Source organism: Portunus trituberculatus, chromosome 38 (genome assembly GCF_017591435.1).
Source record: "Portunus trituberculatus isolate SZX2019 chromosome 38, ASM1759143v1, whole genome shotgun sequence".
Lineage (NCBI taxonomy): Eukaryota > Metazoa > Arthropoda > Malacostraca > Decapoda > Portunidae > Portunus > Portunus trituberculatus.
The window spans coordinates 11,125,613-11,147,198 of record NC_059292.1 but is presented as its reverse complement, the minus strand read 5'-3'; the positions used below and the strand labels follow the sequence as shown (position 1 = coordinate 11,147,198).

At 39.6% G+C, this 21,586-nt stretch overlaps 1 protein-coding gene across 2 annotated transcripts in view; it reads left to right on the top strand.

Annotated features, from left to right (window-relative positions):
* The window catches only part of LOC123514717 (DNA topoisomerase 2-binding protein 1-A-like), a 61,112-nt gene that overhangs the window by 20,848 nt on the left and 18,678 nt on the right, over positions 1-21,586 (top strand). For both annotated transcript variants that reach the window (XM_045272788.1, XM_045272787.1), the window contains exon 6: positions 21,382-21,585. In XM_045272788.1, coding sequence (XP_045128723.1) covers positions 21,382-21,585 — 204 coding nt within the window. The remainder of the gene's footprint in view (positions 1-21,381; position 21,586) is intronic.

Genomic DNA, 21,586 nt, shown 5'->3' with positions numbered 1-21,586 from the left:
TTCTTCAGTTCAGTTGTCTCGTATAGTGTGTTGAATACCAACTACACACGCTGTATGCTGTCTTTGAAATCCTAGTGCTCCTCCCACCATCCTTGTCTCCACCAATCACTAAAGATAAGCTACATGCATCCCGCCTTGTGTCTAAAATTACCCAATGGCATAGACTGTTCCCATCTCTCTCTCTCTCTCTCTCTCTCTCTCTCTCTCTCTCTCTCTCTCTCTCTCTCTCTCTCTCTCTCTCTCTCTCTCTCTCTCTCTCTCTCTCTCTCTCTCTCTCTCTCTCTCTCTCTCTCTCCCTCTCGAAGATAAGTTACATGCGTCCGCCTTGTAACATTCGTGGCTCACACACACACACACACACACACAACACACAACACAATTTTCTCTCTCTCTCTCTCTCTCTCTCTCTCTCTCTCTCTCTCTCTCTCTCTCTCTCTCTCTCTCTCTCTCTCTCTCTCTCTCTCTCTCTCTCTCTCTCTCTCTCTCTCTCTCTCGAAGATAAGCTACATGCGTCCCGCTTGTGTCTAAAATATTAGCAAATGTCTCTCTCTCTCTCTCTCTCTCTCTCTCTCTCTCTCTCTCTCTCTCTCTCTCTCTCTCTCTCTCTCTCTCTCTCTCTCTCTCTCTCTCTCTCTCTCTCTCTCTCTCTCTCGTCTCCTCTCCCTCCCTCCCCTTTCCTCTCGAAGATAAGTTACATGCGTCCCGCTTGTCTAAAATATTAACAAATGTCTCTCTCTCTCTCTCTCTCTCTCTCTCTCTCTCTCTCTCTCTCTCTCTCTCTCTCTCTCTCTCTCTCTCTCTCTCTCTCTCTCTCTCTCTCTCTCTCTCTCTCTCTCTCTCTCTCTCTCTCTCTCTCTCTCTCTCTCTCTCTCTCTCTCTCTCTCTCTCTCTCTCTCTCTCTCTCTCTCTCACTTTCCTCTTCGAAGGCGATATAGTGACTAAAAAATAGCAGCATAATACACAAAGACGACAAGTATGACAAGCTTGCACGAGGGGTTAATATTCCATTTATTCATCTACTTAGTAATGCATGTAAGTAATGTGTAATGCAGTTAAAAAAGGGATGAGGAGGGGAAGAGATAATAGGCTCCAAAGGTGGTCAAGTTGAAGTCCGTACTGTGAGTGGCTGGCGGGGAGGTGTGGCATAGATGACGTCAACATTCCTGCTCCCCTGCGCTGGGCCCTCTCGGATGACATGAGTGATACCGTATCAGTGAATTTTTCTTACTGTTTATCGAATCGAGGGTAGTAATTTCCAAATACCGTAACTGTGAATTTACTGGATAAAGAACTACCGTGATGATTTAGGACTTACTGTATATATATATATATATATATATATATATATATATATATATATATATATATATATATATATATATATATATATATATATATATATACACACATAGTAATACTCAGTAATACTCCGCTTATCGAACAGGATAGGGGATGTCAAAGCTGTTTGTAGAGCAAAAATTCATTAAGCAGACATAATTTTCCCATAGGAAATAATGGAAATAGAGGGGATGCATTCTGGGCTGGTCCCCAACATACCACATGGGTTAAAAAAAAAAAAATTATATGCTTGGCAGCATATTGGGCCACCGGTGTACCACTACTTTTATGATGTCATATGAGTTAGAGGAGTTACGTACAAATTCTCTCACATTTTCACATTTATGTTCACAAAACATTTCTATTAGCTTTTTACAAACCTTGCTCCCAAGAAAGGATTGTTTTGTAATGCATAAAGTGAAATCTTACATGGAATACCAAAAAATAAAACAGAGATGAGATGAGCCACAGACGAAGCGGGAGACTCGCGGCCACTCGGTTGCTGCTGCTTCTTTGTGTGACCCTTTTAGCCTGCGTGTTGTGTTTCCCCATGATATTTGTTTCCACTCCTCTATTGCCTGCCGTAATGGATATCATATCTTAGTATTCATATACGCTCATGCCACGAGGATAACCTTGACTCCATGGCACTGAGTGATAGTGAATTACTAATGAAGTAATTCACTATCACTCAGTGCCACGGAGTCAAGGTTATCCTTGTGGCATGAGCGTATATGAATACTAAGATATGATATCCATTATAGCAGGCAATAGAGGAGTGGAAACATAAACATCATGATGAAAGTAACACGCAAGCAAAAAGGTCACAAGAAGAAGAAGCGGCGGTGGTCGCGAGTCTCCGCCTGCCTGTGGCTCATCTCATCTCTGCTTTATTTTTTTGGTATTCCATGTAAGATTTCACTTTATGCATTATAAAACAATCCTTTCTTGGGGATAAGGTTTGTAAAAAGCTAATAGAAATGTTCTTTTGTGAACATAAATGCATATATAAGACAGTAACACCACCTCCAGAGGTGGTGTTCCCAGCAACCTCAGAGCAACCTGATAGCAACCTTGTCACCGTCCCTCCAAGCGTTCATGGATGCCATTTCGCGGCAAGAGGTTGCTCTAACGTTGTTAAAGAATCTTCGATCCAGCTCCAGGAGCGCTAGAGACAAAGGCGGGGAGCCAGCCAATTACAGTAAAGCTACCGCGTTCGGTCCCTCACCCGGCAAATTCAAACCCAGAAAATTCGCTAAAACGGATGTTGTTGTACGTTATGCGTACTTTTTGGTCTAACTTTATATAGTACGTTAAGCCGGAAATTTGTTAAACGAACGTTCGTTAAGCGGAGTATTGCTGTATATATATATATATATATATATATATATATATATATATATATATATATATATATATATATATATATATATATATATATATATATATCCTCGGTTACGACGTATATCCGTTCCTGACACGTTGATCCGTTCCTGAATTTAACCTGAATTTAAGTCGGAACATCGGAGAAAAAAATTTTTACCTTTATTCCTTTGGTTGGCTTGCACACTGGAAGGAGGCATTGCAAGGGAGGGAGAGACAGGCTTATTGTGTAGAGGAAGCTGCGGAAGGTGCTGGAGATACTGGGGCTGGTGAATCAAGAGAGGCAGAACCTTCAGGTGCTGGAGATGCTTGGGCAGGTGAGTCTGGAGGTGAGGCAGAACCTCCAGGTGCTGGAGAAACTGGGGCAGGTGAGCCTGGAGGTGAGGCAAAACATTCAGAAGGTGCTGGAGATTCTGGGGCAGGTGAGTCTGGAGTAGTAGAGGCAGCTGAGGTAGAGGGTACAGGATCTGTTGCAGGCCTCTCTACCTTCGTAAAATACTGCTCCAGGTTAGTCTGAACAGAGAGCAACCTCTTCTCATACAAGATCTCCTTGTAACATTGCATCAAATCCATAATGCCTCTGGAAACCTTAGTGAATCTTTCAAAGGTGGGATCCATAGCCTCAAAAGTTGCCAACGCTTGATGCATCTCAGCAAAACCTCTTGCCAAGCCCTGCCTTGTGAAAGCCCTAGGCTCTGGGGTGGGTGCTTCTTCTTCCTCTATGATCTGCATCAATAATCTTTCCATCTCAATAATTAGACCACTACACTGCTTGGTTATCACTGTCACTTTCATAGAAGCAGATCCTTTCACATGTTCCATAATGCGCTCTTTATCTTTGATGATGGTAGCCACAGTGGAACGACTAAGGCCAAGCGACTGGCCAATGTTTGTTGGTGTTTCTCCCTTTTGTGATCTCTTTATAATGTCCACTTTAACTTCCATGGTGATGGCCTTTCTCTTCTTTGATGCACTACCATCAGAAGAGTCTGCCTTACGCTTGGGAGCCATAACCAAGAGAGAGAGAGAGAGAGAGAGACGGTGCAAACAACCAAAATGGCATATGTACAGAGACTTGAGACGCCGTCTTCCTCGCCCTACAACCACAACAAAGCGTATTCTTCCACCGCGCTCCCGAAACTAGTTCGTGTTTGTTTGAGTTGCTTACGACGCTAAACCATGTAAGACGGAATAACGCCTAATATTATTTATTTTTATTTTTATGGGCGTGTCCGTTACCACGGAATAACGAGGACTCCTATATATTATTTTATATTTTATATGTATATGTCCGTTATATATATATATATATATATATATATATATATATATATATATATATATATATATATATATATATATATATATATATATATATATATATATATATATATATATATATATATATATATATATATATATATATATATATATATATATATATATATATATATATATATATATATATATATATATATATATATATATATATATATATATATATATATATATATATATATATATATATATATATATATATATATATATATATATATATATATATATATATATATATATATATATATATATATATATATATATATATATATATATATATATATATATATATATATATATATATATATATATATATATATAAATTATATGTGTGTGTATATATATATATATATATATATATATATATATATATATATATATATATATATATATATATATATATATATACAGTAATATTAACGAATTTAACTAATATCCGTTTAACGTACTATATAAAGTTAGACTAAAAAGTCCGCATAACATACAACCACATCCGTTTCAGCGAATTTTCTGGGTTTAAATTTGCCGGGTGAGAGACCAAACGTGGCAGCTTCGCTGTGGTTGTCTGGCTCCCCGCCTGTCTCTAGCGTTCCTGGAGCTGGATCCAAGATTCATTAACAACCTCAGAGCAACTCCTGCCGCGAAATGGCTTCCATGAACACTTGGAGGGACGGTGACGAGGTTGCTCTGAGGTTGCTGGGAACACCACCTCTGGAGGTGTGTTCCTGTCATATATATGCATATATGTTCACAAAAGAACATTTCTATTAGCTTTTTACAAACCTTGCCCCAAAGAAAAGATTGTTTTGTAATGCATAAAGTGAAATCTTACATGGAATACCAAAAAATAAAGCAGAGATGATGATCGGCACAGGCGGAGACTGGCAACTTGGCGCTTCTTTTGACCTTTTTAGCTTGGCGTGTTGTCTTTCACCATGATATTAAATTTGTTTCCACTCCTCTATTGCCTGCTATAATGGATATCATATCTTAGTATTCATATACACTCATGCCATGAGGATAACCTGGACTCTTTGGCAGTGAGTGATAGTGATTTACTAATGAAATACAGTGGTATTTCATTAGTAATTTAAATGAAATACCACTGTATTTTATTAGTAATTCACTATCACTCACTGCCACGGAGTCCAGGTTATCCTCATGGCATGAGCGTATATGAATACTAAGATATGATATCCATTATATCAGGCAATAGAAGAGTGAAAACAAATTTAATATCGTGGTGAAAGACAACACGCCAAGCTAAAAAGGTCACAAGAAGAAGAAGCGGCCAAGTTGCCGGAGTCTCCGCCGTCTGTGGCCGATCTCATCATCTCTGTTTTATTTTTTGGTATTTCATGTAAGATTTCACTTTATGCATAACAAAACAATCCTTTTTAGGGGGAAAGCCTTGAGTCAGTAAACGCAGAAGTAGGATAACACTCTTGCCAGGGGCGACGGTGTGGTGGAACTGAGGCAGGGTGTTACTGTATTCAAGCGTGAGGCGGGCAGTGTGGCGGGCAACCACCAACAATAACAATAAATCCCGCACTTTACGATTTATAAATTTTCAATTTTTTTAATCTTAAATTGCCTTATAGTGGACTGACGTAACTACGAGTTTGACGTAACCTGGGACTTTACTATATATATATATATATATATATATATATATATATATATATATATATATATATATATATATATATATATATATATATATATATATATATATATATATATATATATATATATATATATATATATATATATATATACACACATATATACACATACACTTAACTCTTGACTATCGCGCTCAATTGGGGCGGAAATAGCCACGCCATAGCCGAAAACTCGATAGCCGAATTGATCTTGGCGGAAAAGCGGTTTGGGCCAATGAGTGTTCAGATATTCCATGACGTTATGGCTGGGTGCGCGATAGCAGGCATCTGAGATCACGATAATGAAATTTTAACAGCTTTTCATGGGTGCGTGATAGCAATAAACACGATATATATAAGATATATATTATATATATATTGATATATATATATATATAAGTATATATATATATATATATATATATATATATATATATATATATATATATATATATATATATATATATATATATATATATATATATATATATATATATATATATATATATATATATATATATATATATATATATATATATATATATATATATATATATATATATATATATATATATATATATATATATATATATATATATATATATATAGATATATATATATATATATATATATATATATATATATATATATATATATATATATATATGTATATGATATATATATATATATATATATATATATATATATATATATTATATCCCCTTTAATTTATTATTTCATTATTATGTGAAGCCTATATATACCCATCGCGGGCCCCTATGGGCTGTTATGCTGAGCAGACAACCCGCCACCCCTCTTTGTTTCCACCATTTTGTTGTGCTCTGCGAGCCCGCCTCTCTCTTTGTTTCCAGTAAGCCAGCCAGTCTTCAGCGGAGGTAGACACATGCGCTCTTGGTTTCTGGCACAGGGTGGAGACACGTGTTGCTGGGCTGTTCTGGGTACTCGCTAGTCATCGGTCGGGGAGTTGTGCCCTCCTGTTGAGTAGCTGGCTTGTTACTCGGTAGACCGTGGCTGTGTAGAACAACGGGCTTGTTGTTCTGAAAAAGTGTGGCCGGTTGGGACTGCATTTCTAGTGCGTTCGTCCACTCGGGTGTGGCGACGCGGAGACACGCTTTGTCTCGTCCTGTTTGTTTTGTTGGTGGCCGTGGTCACCAGTGTGTTTGGTGGGCGGCTGTGTGCCCCACCATCTGTTGTGTAGTATCAGTAGTATACTGTTTATAGTACCGCCAGTCTTCAGCGGAGTTAACACGTACGTTCTCAGCACAGGAAGAGACACGTGTGGCTGGACTGTGCTTTACAAGTACTCATTAGTCATTGGTCGGGGAGTTGTGCCCTCCTGTTGAGTAGCTGGCTAGCTACTGGGTAGACCGTGACTGTTAGAGCAACGGGCTTGTTGCTCTGAGAGAGGTGTAGTAGGTTTGGCTGCACTTCTGTTTTGCGTCCGTCCTGTAGTGTGGCGGCGACGCGTGAGAGAGACGCAGCATTGTCTCGTCCTGTTTGTTTTGTTGGTGGCCGTGGTCACCAGTGGGGTTTGGTGGGCAGCTGTGTGCCACCACCATCTTTTGTATAGTTTCAGTAGTAAACTGTATTGTAGTGGTAGTAGCCACGCACACCATTGAAGGCTGAGAGGCTTCATGTCGGCCAGTGGTGCGTAGTTGTCGTCCGCCAGACTTGTCTGCGACGAGTATTTGGACTCTGTATAGCTGGTGTCACCCGTAGGTGGTGTCTGGGCTTGTTAGTACATCACCGGATGTGCTGTACACATCATATATTGCAGTAGTAGTAGGCCAGGGATGTCAGTCTAACAGGTGTTAGTAAGCACTTGTTGTAGTAGGATAGTATAATATTTATACTGCACGTTTTGTCCCAGTCTGTGAACCCTCACAGCCTGGGTGCAAGGCATGTGGAGAGGCATTAATACTTCATAGAGAAGTGGGTGGAATTGTCCTTGTGGGCAGTTTCTCTAGGGGGTATTAAGGCCTCGCCCTGTTATACATAGCATCTACCATTTATAAATTCTACTTGGTTGGGTACAGGAGGAGGAGTTGCTGAGGAGATTCCCTTACAGTGGGGGAAATTATACACTGTTGGCGACCTTGAAAGAACCTGAGGGTTACGGCTGTGAGTTATAGTAGTGGGGACTCTGTGGAGTGTTTTATAATCCCCACTGTACTGATCGTAACAAAGTTGGCGATTTTGCCAGAATAACAGTCTAGTGAGCTGTAGCAGCTAACCGCAGCCGTGTGGCGTACGTAAACCATAACAGTGGCGACCTCGCCAGGATAAACCAAGTGCTTTTATAGTGGTGTAGTGTATTGTGTGGGGTATTATTACTTATATTATTTTATTGTTTGTGAGAACGAGTCCCTGTGAGCACCATGGAGAGAGTTACTGGTCTTTTCACCCCACCAGTGGAGGGTGACGATGCGAGTGTGAGCCGGCGAGACTCACCACGCGGGTATGATGAGTCGGTGGCCGTGCGTGGGGTCAGTGAGGATGCATTTACTACGTGTCATGATAACGCACGTGGCGGTCCCAGTGAAGGTGACGTGGGACATATTAGCCCTGGCAGAAGTATCGGAAGCAGGGAAGGCTCCCGACGATCTAGTCCAGCAAGCAGTATTGCTGATAGTGTCCAGTCAGCTGCCAGACTGGAGGAACTGCGATTGAAGCTGGAAATGAGAAAAATGGAGATAGAAGCAGGAGAGGCGAGAGTTGAAGAGATTAGCTGCGGAAGAGAGACGAGAGTCAAACAGACTAGCAGCAAAGCAGGAGGCTAGAGAAGCGGAAGAAAGACGAGAACTTCAGAGACTAGCAGCAGAGCAGGAGGCTAGAGAGATGAAAGAGAGACAAGAGTTAAACAGACTAGCAGCAGAGAAGGAGGCTAGAGAGATGGAGAGAGAAAGGGCAGATAAAGATAGAGAGTTGGAGTGGGAGAGAACTCGCCATGCAGTAAGTACGCCTGGAGTTGGTAGTGTAGGAGGAGGAGGAGAACAGAGTGTAGAGCGTACTTTATTTCAAAGTCTCCTGCTAGTCCCCGAATTTGATGAGTCTAAAGTGGCTGAATGGTTTGTTCGCTTCGAGAGGAAAGCCAAGGAGTTTGCTTGGTCTCGAGAGAGATGGGTAGGCTTGGTCGCGAATAAACTCAAGGGAAAAGTCTTGGAAGTTTATGATAAAATGTCATCTGATGATGTGGATGATTATGAGGAGTTTAAGGCTGACATTTTGCGGGCATATGAGCTGCGACCAGAAGCCTATCGCTTGCAATTCAGAGGAAAGAGGAAGCGAGCAAGTGACTCCTACCTCGAGTGTGCTCGTTCACTGGAGCAAGTGTTTGAGAGGTGGACTGCAAGCGAGGGTGTTGACTCTCTCGAGGCTTTGAAGGAGTTAGTAGTTATGGAGCAGTTCATCGACATTGCTGATAAGGAGCTGGTACCTCTGTTGAGGGAGAAGAGGTTTAGGACTTTGAAGGAGGCTGCTACATGGGCTGATGATTATGTGTTGGCCCACCGTCCTGTGCAGCAGCCTGGGAGTTGGAGTCGTAAGGAAGGTGGTCCTAAGGGAGGCCCAGGAGGTGGCAGTTCTTCCTCGGGCTCTCCAGGCCATTTTAGGCGAAATACTGGATTCGGCAGTAAGATGGGTTTTGAAAGCCCCAGGCCCCACCCTCCTTCTTCTGCGAAGGATGGGACGGCGGGGAAGGCGGCCCCTAGAACGCCCAAGTATGATTACCAACCTGCGTGCTATCACTGCCGAGGGAAAGGGCATTTTAAGTTCAATTGCCCAAAATTAGTAACAGCTGAAACTCCAAAGTCCTCGCAGAAACCAGTTGCCTTGTTGGTGTGGCCAGATAAAGTTTGTGGTGATGAGTTGACTGCTCCTTCAGGCTTTAGAAGTGAGAAGGCATGGCGTGTGCCTGAGTTGTGTTTGGAGGAGGGAGAGCAGGTTGGCCCACCTGTCCCTCCCCCTGTTGCCTCGCCCGCTGTTGTTAAGGATAGTGAGCTCGACTGGTGCCGTCCTTTCCTGTGTGGAGGCACTGTTGAGATTGATGGCACAAAGTATCCCGTCACCGTACTGCGTGATACGGGTGCACAGCAGTCAGTGTGCCGAAATGTCACTGGTAGGAAGGTGACATCTAGCAAGGCAGTGTTGTGTCATGGACTTAACACTGTGGAGGAGTTCGTGATGGCTGAGGTGACGCTGTCATGTCCTCTTGTCACTGCTACGGCTCAGGTAGCAGTGGCAGACGAACTGCCAGTCGCAGGAGTGGACTTCCTACTTGGGAATGATTTGGCTGGTGGTCGTGTATGGAGCCCAACCTCTGATGAGGATGAGGTTGCTGAAGAGTCTGGGCCAGTGGTGCAAGACTCTGTGAACGTTGTTACCCACTCTCAGGCCTGCCGGGCTGAGAGAGAGCCTGTTACTACCCAGGAGGTTGCTAGCAGCCAGGTGGGATTGACTCCAGATGGGAGTAGCAGTGCTGATGTGGTGGGGCCAGTGTTGGACTCACCATTGAGTTCTGGTGTGGAGGCTGACGGTGACGGTGTTGAGTCACTTGTTAATGCACCGGACTCGACTTTGGGAGGTGTTGCTGAGAGTGAGGACGGAGTGTTGGGTGTAGCTGAGTTGTTTGATGGTGCCAGCACTGAGCCTTGTGAGACTCCACTCTCCACCACCAACCAGTCCGACTTTGCATCCCTTATTACCGTTCTCATCTCCCTCCATCTCAAGTAGTTTTCCATCCACTTTAACACTTTTCCTTTCAGTCCTCCATAAATCTCTAATTTCCATAGCAGTCTCATGTGAGGTACCTTGTCAAAAGCTTTCTTTAAATCCAAATATACACAGTCCATCCATCCCTCTCTCTTGTATTTTGTCAACCACTCTTGAATAAAAGCTCAGTAGATTTGTTACACATGACCTCCCTTTCCTAAAGCCAAATTGATGATCCGATAATAACTTATGATCCTCCAGGAACCGTATCCAATATTTCTTTATCACCCTCTCACAAATCTTACCGACCACACTTGTTAGAGACACAGGTCTATAGTTAAGAGGCTCTTCCTTACTGCCTCCCTTATAAATGGGCACCACTTCAGCTCTTTTCCACTCTACTGGTACTTCCCTGTTTCTAATGAGCACCTTATAATATCATATAATGGATCAATCAATTCTTCTCTACACTCCTTCAATAATTTTCCTGAAACTTCATCTGGTCCCATCGCTTTATCATCTTTAAGTTCCTCCAACATTTTATATAACTCCTTTTAGGTATCTTAATGTCATCCATGTGCACATTTCCTTGTACATTCTGAGGCTTTACAAACATTGTTTCTTTAGTAAATACTTGCTGAAACCTATTATTTAGCAATTCCGCTATATTCTTAGGGTCATCTACTATCCCTTGCTCTCCTTTTAATCTTTCAATGGACTCTCTCTTTTAAGTTTACCATTTATGAACCTGTAAAACAATTTTGGATGTTCCTTACTCTTGTCTACAATATCTTTTCAAATTTTCTTTCTTCCTCCTCCTTACCCTCACATACTCATTTCTCGCCACTCTATAATTCTCCTTATTTAGTATATTCCTGCTCTTTTCCATCTTTTCCAAGCCACATCTCTCTTTTCCTTAGCCTTAACACAAGTTGCATTAAACCAATCCTTTCTTCCTTCCTCTCTCGGTTTATACTTTGGTACAAATTTCATAACTCCTTCTTTATAATATTTCATAAAAATCTCATATTTTTTTTGCACTTCTCTGATTTGTAACATCTCCTCCCAATCTAATTTTCTGAAATAATTTTTCAAACTTTCTGTGTCCATCTTTCTATAATTCAATCTACCACTCCTGTATGTCTCGTCTTTCCTTCGCTGTGTTGTTGCTATCTGCATTTCCATAACCACATGATCACTCTTTCCCAAAGGACATTTGTATTGTATATCTCCACATAGGTACACTTCTCTTGTTAACACCAAATCCAGTCTAGCGGTTCATCATCTCCTCTATATCTAGTATTTTCCTTCACCCTCTGTTCCATCATATTTTCCATCATTAGATTAAGAAATCTCTCTCCCATGCTTCCTCTCCAACACCACTTACTAGATTTTCCCAATCCACCTCCTTACAATTAAAATCTCCTACTAGTATCACCTTTCTTTTCCAGATAATACACTTTCCAAACTCTGTAAAGTATCCTTGATCATATTGTCGTATTCCTTAATGTCCAAGAATTTGTTTTAGGAGGTACATAGGTCACCATGATTATTAATTCTTTTCCATCACTTTTTATCCTTATGCTTATCACTTCTGTTGTTCTTCCCATACCAAACCTTATCCACATTTATTTATTTCTTCGTCATAATCATAACTCCTCCTCCACCTTTACTCTCTATCCTTTCTCCATATATTATATTTATTATCCAAATTTATCTTTGTTTTTCATGCAATTTTGTCTCAGTCAAACACACTATATCCGGCTTCTCCACCATCATATAGTCTTGCAATTCCAATCTACTTGACAGTATCCCATCTATATTAGTATACATTACGGTCCACCCACTGCTCCCTCTAGGGTTTCCTCCGCATTCCTTCTTTCCACATACCACTTTCTGACTCACTCCTATAACTCTCCAAAAAAACTTTTCTCTTTCCTCCTCAGACCGCTCATCATTTTCCTTCTCGCCTCTTCCACCAATTCCTTATATCTTCTCCTCTCTTCCTCATTTCTATTCTTTCTCACAAACACCTCTTTACAACCTTCTATCTCTCTTAACTTTGATGTTCTATATAGGATATCCTCCGCAGATTGTTGTGACTTCAGTACTACTTTAATCGGTCTGCTCACTCCTCCTTATACGGACCCAGTCTATGGATCTCTTCCACTTCTTCTTGTAGGTCTTTTTTCATCATCATTTAGATTTTTGAACAGATCTCTTACCGTTTTAATTCTTCCTTAATTCTCTTAGGCTTATATGTTATATTTTGTTCTTTCATCCCAAATATTAACACACTCTTCTTCTTTTCTGCTATTTCTCTTATCAATGTTTCCTTATTCTTCATTACATTAACCAGTTCCTTGGACCTTTCTTTTTGTCTTCCTTCAACTGATCTTTAATTATTTCTTGTAATCCAACCATCTCTGCTTCCCTCGACTCAGTCCATTGTGTTTTCTTCAGTTCCCATTCCTTTCAAACCTTTCATTCTGCTCACTAATCATTTCCTTAAAGTCATCTTTCTCCTTTACTACTCTCTCCATTTTCTCCTCCAACCGTCTCTTGTATTTTTCAACCTCTACTCTCAAGTGTGCATTCTCATCCACCAATCGTTTTCATTTTCCTCCAGTCTCTTAACTCTTTCCTTCAAAGCCTTGCGAATTCTCTATCCTGCTCCTCCTCACTCCTCTGAACTTTTAATTCCTTCAACAACTCCTCAAATCTCTTCTCCAACATCACCAATCTACCTTGCATTGTTGCCCTGTTGAAGATGGACTCATGCTTTGACTGGCCACTTTCGGTTTTGCTCCTGGGCCTCATCAACATATTTTGAATTTGGTAATTTATTTCTTACCGGTCTATCCATTTTTTTACTCTTCCTGGGAGCATGTGGGTGTGTGGTCACTGGGGGCCAGGCCTGGTAGCTACGTGTGTGTGGTGGGATGCGTTGGCGGCTGTTATGGCTGGCCTTTGTGTGGTTCCGCTCTGTCGTTTGGAGTGTGGAGGTTCTCACCTCGATCACTCTGTACACGCCACCAGGCTCGTTCACTCTGTACACTATTCACTCGCTCTGGTTGCCCCTTTAATACCAATCTTGTGTGTGTGTTTGTTATATTTTTTTTTTTTTTTTTTTTTTTTTTTGTGTGTGTGTGTGTGTGTGTGTGTATGTATTTGTTTTGTATTTTTTTTTTTTTTTTTTTTTTTTTTTTTTTTTTTTTTTTTTTTTTTTTTTTTTTTTTTTTTTTTTTTTTTTTTTTTTTTTTTTTCTTTTTTTTTTTTTTTTTTTTTTTTTTTTTTTTTTTTGTCTTCTTTCATTTTTCTTCTTCTGTCTTCCACTCTTTTCTTCCACTATTTTCCCATTTTCATGTGTACTTCAACTATGTCTCTTTCTGTTTTACCATTTTCCTTCCTTCTCTTTCTTTCATTTTTTACTCCTGTCCACTTCCCTTTCACTTCATTTTTTCACTCTCCATCTGTTTCTTTCATTTCTTTCTTCATCATCTCTATTTCCAATCCAGTCTTTCTTTTCAGTTCTCATTCTTCACATCATCATTCTTTAATCACCTGATCTATGCATTTTCCTCATATTTTCTCTGTATATTCATAAATTTTATGTAATTCATTCATTCATGTTTCTTCAACAAAGCTCACTGTATTGCATTTTTTTTTTATTAATATTCTGTATCCTCTTTTTTCTTTTCTCTTTCTTTTTTTTTTTTTTTTTTTTCTTCTTTTTTTTTCTCCATTTCTTCATCTAATTTAATTATCTATTCATTTATCTTTCAAAAAAAAAAAAATATATAATATCATCACTTCTTTCTTGTGTATATTTTGTTCATCACACCATCTCTCTACAAAAACCATCATTTTATATTGTTCATTTCTTCCTATTTCCAATCATCTTCCTTCCTTTCCATTTTTCACCATTTTTCTTCACATTTCTTTTCTTTTTTTTCATTTTTTTTTCTTTTTTTTTTTTTTTTTTTTTTTTTTCTTTTATTCTTCTTCTTTTTTTTTTTTTTTTTTTTTTCTTTTTTTTTTTTTTTTTTTTTTTTTTTTTTTTTTTTTTTTTTTTTTTGTTTTGTGTGTGTGTGTGTGTGTGTGTGTGTGTGTGTGTGTGTGTGTGTGTGTGTGTGTGTGTTTGTAATTGTATTTACCTAATTGTAACATACGGAAAAGAGCTATGCTCGTGTTGTCCCGTCTCCATATCTATTAATGTCCAGCTTTTCTTAAAATCATGAATATTCCTTGCGTTGACCACTTCCACGTCTAAACTATTCCATGCTTCCACCCTTCTATGAGGAAGCTATATTTTTCACATCTCTCCTATAAGTGGCCATTTTAGTTTTTCCCATGCCCTCTCGACATTCTTTCATTCCACATACACAGATCTTCCCTATCCATTTTTCCATGCCAATCATCACTCTGTATATTGCTATCAGGTCTCCCCTTTCTCTTCTGTTTTCCAGGGTTGGAAGTTGCATTCTTTTCAGTCTGTCTTCATAAGTCAAATCTCTTAAGTCAGGCACCATTTTGTTGCAGCCCTCTGTACTTTCTCTAGTTTCCTTATGTGTTTCTTTAAGTTCGGAGCCCACTGTATTGTTGCATATTCAAGCCTCGGTCTTATCATTGCAGTAATTATTTTCTTCATCATTTCTTCATCTAAATATCTGACGCCACTCTTATGTTCCTCAATAAGTTCAATACTTCTCCAATTATTTTGTTTATATGTCTCTCTGGCGATAGGTCATTGGTAATTGTCACCCCAAGGTCTTTTCTTCATGACTGGTTTTATGTCTTCATTTCCTATCTTGTACATACTCCTGATTCTTCTTTCACTCTTGCCAAACTCTATTTTCTTGCATTTTGTCGTGTTGAACTCCATTTGCCATGTACAGCTCCATTTCCATATTCTGTCCAAGTCTTCCTGGAGTAGTTCGCAATCTTTGTCACATCTCACTTTTCTTAACAATTTTGCATCGTCTGCAAATAGGCTCACATAACTGGACACCCCATCCACCATGTCATTTATGTAGACTGAACATTACTGGTGCCAACACTGATCCCTGTGGAACTCCACTCTCCACCAAGCCCCATTCTGATGGTCTGTCCTTAATTATTGTTCTCATTTCTCTTCCTACCAAAAGTCTTCCATCCATTTTAGTAAACTGCCATGCACTCCTCCTACCATTTCAAGTTTCCAGATCAGTCTCTGGTGTGGTACCTTATCAAAGGCCTTTTTAAATCCAGATATATTCCATCAGCCCAACCATCTCTTTCCTGTATTACATCTATCACCCTCGAATAGTAACATATCAGGTTTGTCGTGCATGAACGCCCTTTTCTAAAACCAAATTGACACTCACAAAGTATGTCATTTTTCTCCAAGAAGTCTGTCCATCTATTCTTCACCACCCTCTCACACATCTTAGCTACCACACTTGTAAGTGACACTGGTCTATAGTTCAATGGGTCTCTCTTGTTACCTGATTTATAGATTGGGACAATGTTAGCTCTTTTCCAGTCTTGGGGCACTACACCTTCCCTTAATGAGGCATCAATTACTTCACAAACTTTTTCTGCCAGTTGCTCCTGCATTCTCTTAAAATCCATCCTGATACCCCATCAGGTCCCACAGCTTTTCTCACTTCTAAACTCCCCATCATATTCTTGATCTCCTCCACAGTTACTTGAAACTCCTTCATAATCCCTTTCTGTTCCATTACCAGTGGTTTGTCAAAAGCAGTCTCCTTTGTGAATACCTTCCGAAAGCATCCATTCATAGCCTCTGCCATTTCCTGGGATCTTCACTGCATACTCCATTTACTTCTAAACTTTCAATACTTTCTCTATTTTTGATGTTGTTGTTCACATGTCTGTAAAAAGCCTTGGTTGGTCTTTACATTTATCAATTATATCCTTTTCTTGTTTCTTTCTTTCTTCTCTTCTAATCAACACATATTCATTTCTTGCTCTTTTGTAACTTTCCCACTGCTTAATCCGTCTTTTCCTTCTCCACCTCTTCCATGCATCCTCTTTTCTTGTTCTAGCCTTTTCACATCTATCGTTAAACCAGTCCTGCTTTCCAACTTCTCTATGTTGTCTTATTGGTACAAATTTTTCTCACCTTCTTTGTATATTTTTATAAATTCCTTCCACTTTTCATTTGCTCCTTAGCACTCTTGAATTTCATCAATTTGTCTCTTGAAAGAATTTCTTTAGGTTTCCAAAATCTGTCTTGGCATAATTCCATCTTCCCACTTTATATTCTTCATTTCTTCTAGATTTCTCTTCATCTATCACCTTGAACTCCAAAACTGCATGATCACTCTTTGCTAAAGGGCACTCCACCCTCATCTCCTCAATGACCATTGGCTCTGTACTAAAGACCAAGTCCAGTCTTGACGATGCTCCCTCTCCTCCAAACCTAGTATCTTCTTTGACCCACTGAGTTAACACATTTTCCATTGCCAGTGTCAATAGTGTATTTCCCATGTTGTCTCTGATCCTTCCATTGACCAGTCCTCCCAACACACCTCTTTACAATTAAAATCTCCCATCATTATAGTTCGTTCACAGCCACCCAACATTTCTTCCAGACATGTTCCTGTATCACTTATCATTTCTTCATATTCCTGTACTGACCATGCATTTGTCTTAGGTGGTACGTACACCACTATGTAGTGCCTCTTTTTCCTTCATTAGTTTCTGCTCTGATCTTTAGCACTTCTGCCTTTCCCATACCTTTTTCACTTGATCCACCTTTATATCTTTTTAACCAGCAACATCACTCCTCCTCCCATCTTACCTACTCTATTTCTTTTCCAAACATTATATTTCCTTCTCCAACCATCATCAGGTCTTCTCCCTCTCTCAGTTTTGTTTCAGTAAGACCCACAATATCTGGGTTCTTGTCCCTCAAGTAATCGTTGAGTTCTAAAATCCCGATATCACTCCATTTATGTTGGAATACATTACATTCGCTCATACGTAAGTTTCTTTAGTCCTTTCTTGCTGTACTTTTCTGGGTTATGAACCACTTCCTCAGTCTCATATCCAAGATTCTCCAGAAAAACTCTTTCTTCTCCTCTTCTGTCCTCTCTTCATTTTTTTTCAAAGCCTCCTTTCTCAACTCATTTAACATTTCTCTTTCCTTTTCACCGAGATCTCTTCTCAACCAAATCTTCCTTGTTGTTTCCTGCTGGGCTAGCCTCCATGACTTCTCCACCAATTCATCTACATCCTTTTGTGACTTAAGTTTGATTCTTATTGGCCTCATACCTTCTGTGAACTTTCCAATTCTATGGAAGTCCTCTATTTCTTGTACTAGGTCTTTTCCTCCTCCTGCACCACATTAATGATATTATTTATCACCTTTTTATGTTTTCTCTCTCTCCATTGTGTGTGTGTGTGTGTGTGTGTGTGTGTGTGTGTATTTACCTAATTGTATTTACCTAATTGTAACATACGGAAAAGAGCTATGCTCGTGTTGTCCCGTCTCCATATCTATTAATGTCCAGCTTTTCTTAAAATCATGAATATTCCTTGCGTTGACCACTTCCACGTCTAAACTATTCCATGCTTCCACCCTTCTATGAGGAAGCTATATTTTTCACATCTCTCCTATAAGTGGCCATTTTAGTTTTTCCCATGCCCTCTCGACATTCTTTCATTCCACATACACAGATCTTCCCTATCCATTTTTCCATGCCAATCATCACTCTGTATATTGCTATCAGGTCTCCCCTTTCTCTTCTGTTTTCCAGGGTCGGAAGTTGCATTCTTTTCAGTCTGTCTTCATAAGTCAAATCTCTTAAGTCAGGCACCATTTTGTTGCAGCCCTCTGTACTTTCTCTAGTTTCCTTATGTGTTTCTTTAAGTTCGGAGCCCACTGTATTGTTGCATATTCAAGCCTCGGTCTTATCATTGCAGTAATTATTTTCTTCATCATTTCTTCATCTAAATATCTGAACGCCACTCTTATGTTCCTCAATAAGTTCAATACTTCTCCAATTATTTTGTTTATATGTCTCTCTGGCGATAGGTCATTGGTAATTGTCACCCCAAGGTCTTTTCTTCATGACTGGTTTTATGTCTTCATTTCCTATCTTGTACATACTCCTGATTCTTCTTTCACTCTTGCCAAACTCTATTTTCTTGCATTTTGTCGTGTTGAACTCCATTTGCCATGTACAGCTCCATTTCCATATTCTGTCCAAGTCTTCCTGGAGTAGTTCGCAATCTTTGTCACATCTCACTTTTCTTAACAATTTTGCATCGTCTGCAAATAGGCTCACATAACTGGACACCCCATCCACCATGTCATTTATGTAGACCGAACATTACTGGTGCCAACACTGATCCCTGTGGAACTCCACTCTCCACCAAGCCCCATTCTGATGGTCTGTCCTTAATTATTGTTCTCATTTCTCTTCCTACCAAAAGTCTTCCATCCATTTTAGTAAACTGCCATGCACTCCTCCTACCATTTCAAGTTTCCAGATCAGTCTCCGGTGTGGTACCTTATCAAAGGCCTTTTTTAAATCCAGATATATTCCATCAGCCCAACCATCTCTTTCCTGTATTACATCTATCACCCTCGAATAGTAACATATCAGGTTTGTCGTGCATGAACGCCCTTTTCTAAAACCAAATTGACACTCACAAAGTATGTCATTTTCTCCAAGAAGTCTGTCCATCTATTCTTCACCACCCTCTCACACATCTTAGCTACCACACTTGTAAGTGACACTGGTCTATAGTTCAATGGGTCTCTCTTGTTACCTGATTTATAGATTGGGACAATGTTAGCTCTTTTCCAGTCTTGGGGCACTACACCTTCCCTTAATGAGGCATCAATTACTTCACAAACTTTTTCTGCCAGTTGCTCCCTGCATTCTCTTAAAATCCATCCTGATACCCCATCAGGTCCCACAGCTTTTCTCACTTCTAAACTCCCCATCATATTCTTGATCTCCTCCACAGTTACTTGAAACTCCTTCATAATCCCTTTCTGTTCCATTACCAGTGGTTTGTCAAAAGCAGTCTCCTTTGTGAATACCTTCCAGCATCCATTCATAGCCTCTGCCATTTCCTGGGATCTTCACTGCATACTCCATTTACTTCTAAACTTTCAATACTTTCTCTATTTTTGATGTTGTTGTTCACATGTCTGTAAAAAAGCCTTGGTTGGTCTTTACATTTATCAATTATATCCTTTTCTTGTTTCTTTCTTTCTTCTCTTCTAATCAACACATATTCATTTCTTGCTCTTTTGTAACTTTCCACTGCTTAATCCGTCTTTTCCTTCTCCACCTCTTCCATGCATCCTCTTTTCTTGTTCTAGCCTTTTCACATCTATCGTTAAACCAGTCCTGCTTTCCAACTTCTCTATGTTGTCTTATTGGTACAAATTTTTCTCACCTTCTTTGTATATTTTTATAAATTCCTTCCACTTTTCATTTGCTCCCTTAGCACTCTTGAATTTCATCCAATTTGTCTCTTGAAAGAATTTCCTTAGGATTCCAAAATCTGTCTTGGCATAATTCCATCTTCCCACTTTATATTCTTCATTTCTTCTAGATTTCTCTTCATCTATCACCTTGAACTCCAAAACTGCATGATCACTCTTTGCTAAAGGGCACTCCACCCTGATGAGTTAGAAGGTGCTCTCATCGCTCCACATCATCTTTTTCCACTGTTCTGGCATCCAATCCTTGTGTTTTTTTTTTTTTTTTTTTTTTTTTTTTTTTTTGGAAATGCAATCCTTTTCTTCATCATGCTTTCTGTGAGCAGAGGCCTCTTGGCCGCATGGCGACAGGGCAGTTTAAGGTCATTTTGGAGATAATGTTGGATGGTGTGGATCGCGATGTTTTTTAACAGCTCAGGGTGATTATATTTTAATTCTGCTGCTGTTATGGTTCTTCTTTACTTCACACTTTAGGATGCAGTCAGTCTTAGGAGTAGTCTTCCTGTTGTCCCCAGAGTTTGGTTTCTGTGGTGGTGTGGTGTTGGGTCCAAGCTTGGCTGCCTCCATTTTCAGCCTGTAAATGGACCATTTGTTCACTTTTAGTTCCTCCACCACACATTTTCCAGGCATTCCTTGCTCCAATAGGGTGAGAGCACAGATCTTCCCCTCCATGTTGAGCTTCTCACGCCCCATTGTGATCAGCTGTAGTCGTTTGGTAGGGCTCCAAAGTTAATATAAATTTCATGTGCTGAGCCACAAAAAAAGCAAGGTAACATTACCCTCTCTCACCGGGCTCTGGGAGCACACTGGCGCTTGAGGTGTTGACGAATAGTGGAGGGAGGAAGGCTGGTGTGACTCATGCTACCACAAGCTTCTCCCCAAAATCATATGGCTGGGACTGCAAACATAAAGGACATCTCTAATTGTGTGGGAACATTTCACTTGTGTTTTTTGTGGGAACTTTTTCTTTGTAGGCACTGTATTGTAGAGGGAATCATCTTTTAGAGTTAAGGCTGCAACAGATCTCTTGTGTACTAAGACATCAAAAGAAATGGACAGAGAGAATACAGAAATGGTAAATATTAGGCTTGTATCATCCCTATACTTCCTATGAAAGTACCTCCATGGTAGTGCATAGACTCCAGTGACAGTTGTCTGCTCCTTATTGATTGTAAAATTATTTATTCTTGAAAAGTAAAATCATCACAATTGATATTAATAAATAAGACTAGTAAAAAAAAAAAGAAAGAAAGGGATATTTAAGCTTTTGATAAGAAATATTTCTAATATGTAACACAACATATTGCATTGCACCTTAAGTCAAGAAACACCTTTCTAAGGTATACTATATTATTTACTTGACACATTAATCTAAGTATATGAATTCTAATATCTATTAGTCAACCAAACTTAACTGCCATTGCTACCTTATAACCAGTTCTTTTCTCCTACCACCAGGCCTCCATATTCTGAAGTGGAAGCTGTCACACACTTCTTTGTTGAGATGGAAAAACCTAATGAGAAAATTGACCTGGCCAGTTTTGCCTCCAGAGGCATTCCTTGCCTTGAACCCAGGTTCATTAGCAGCTGCATAATGGATGATGCTCCTGAGATTGGCGACTTCTATATCCCTGCATATAAGGAAATTCTTATCAACATGAGG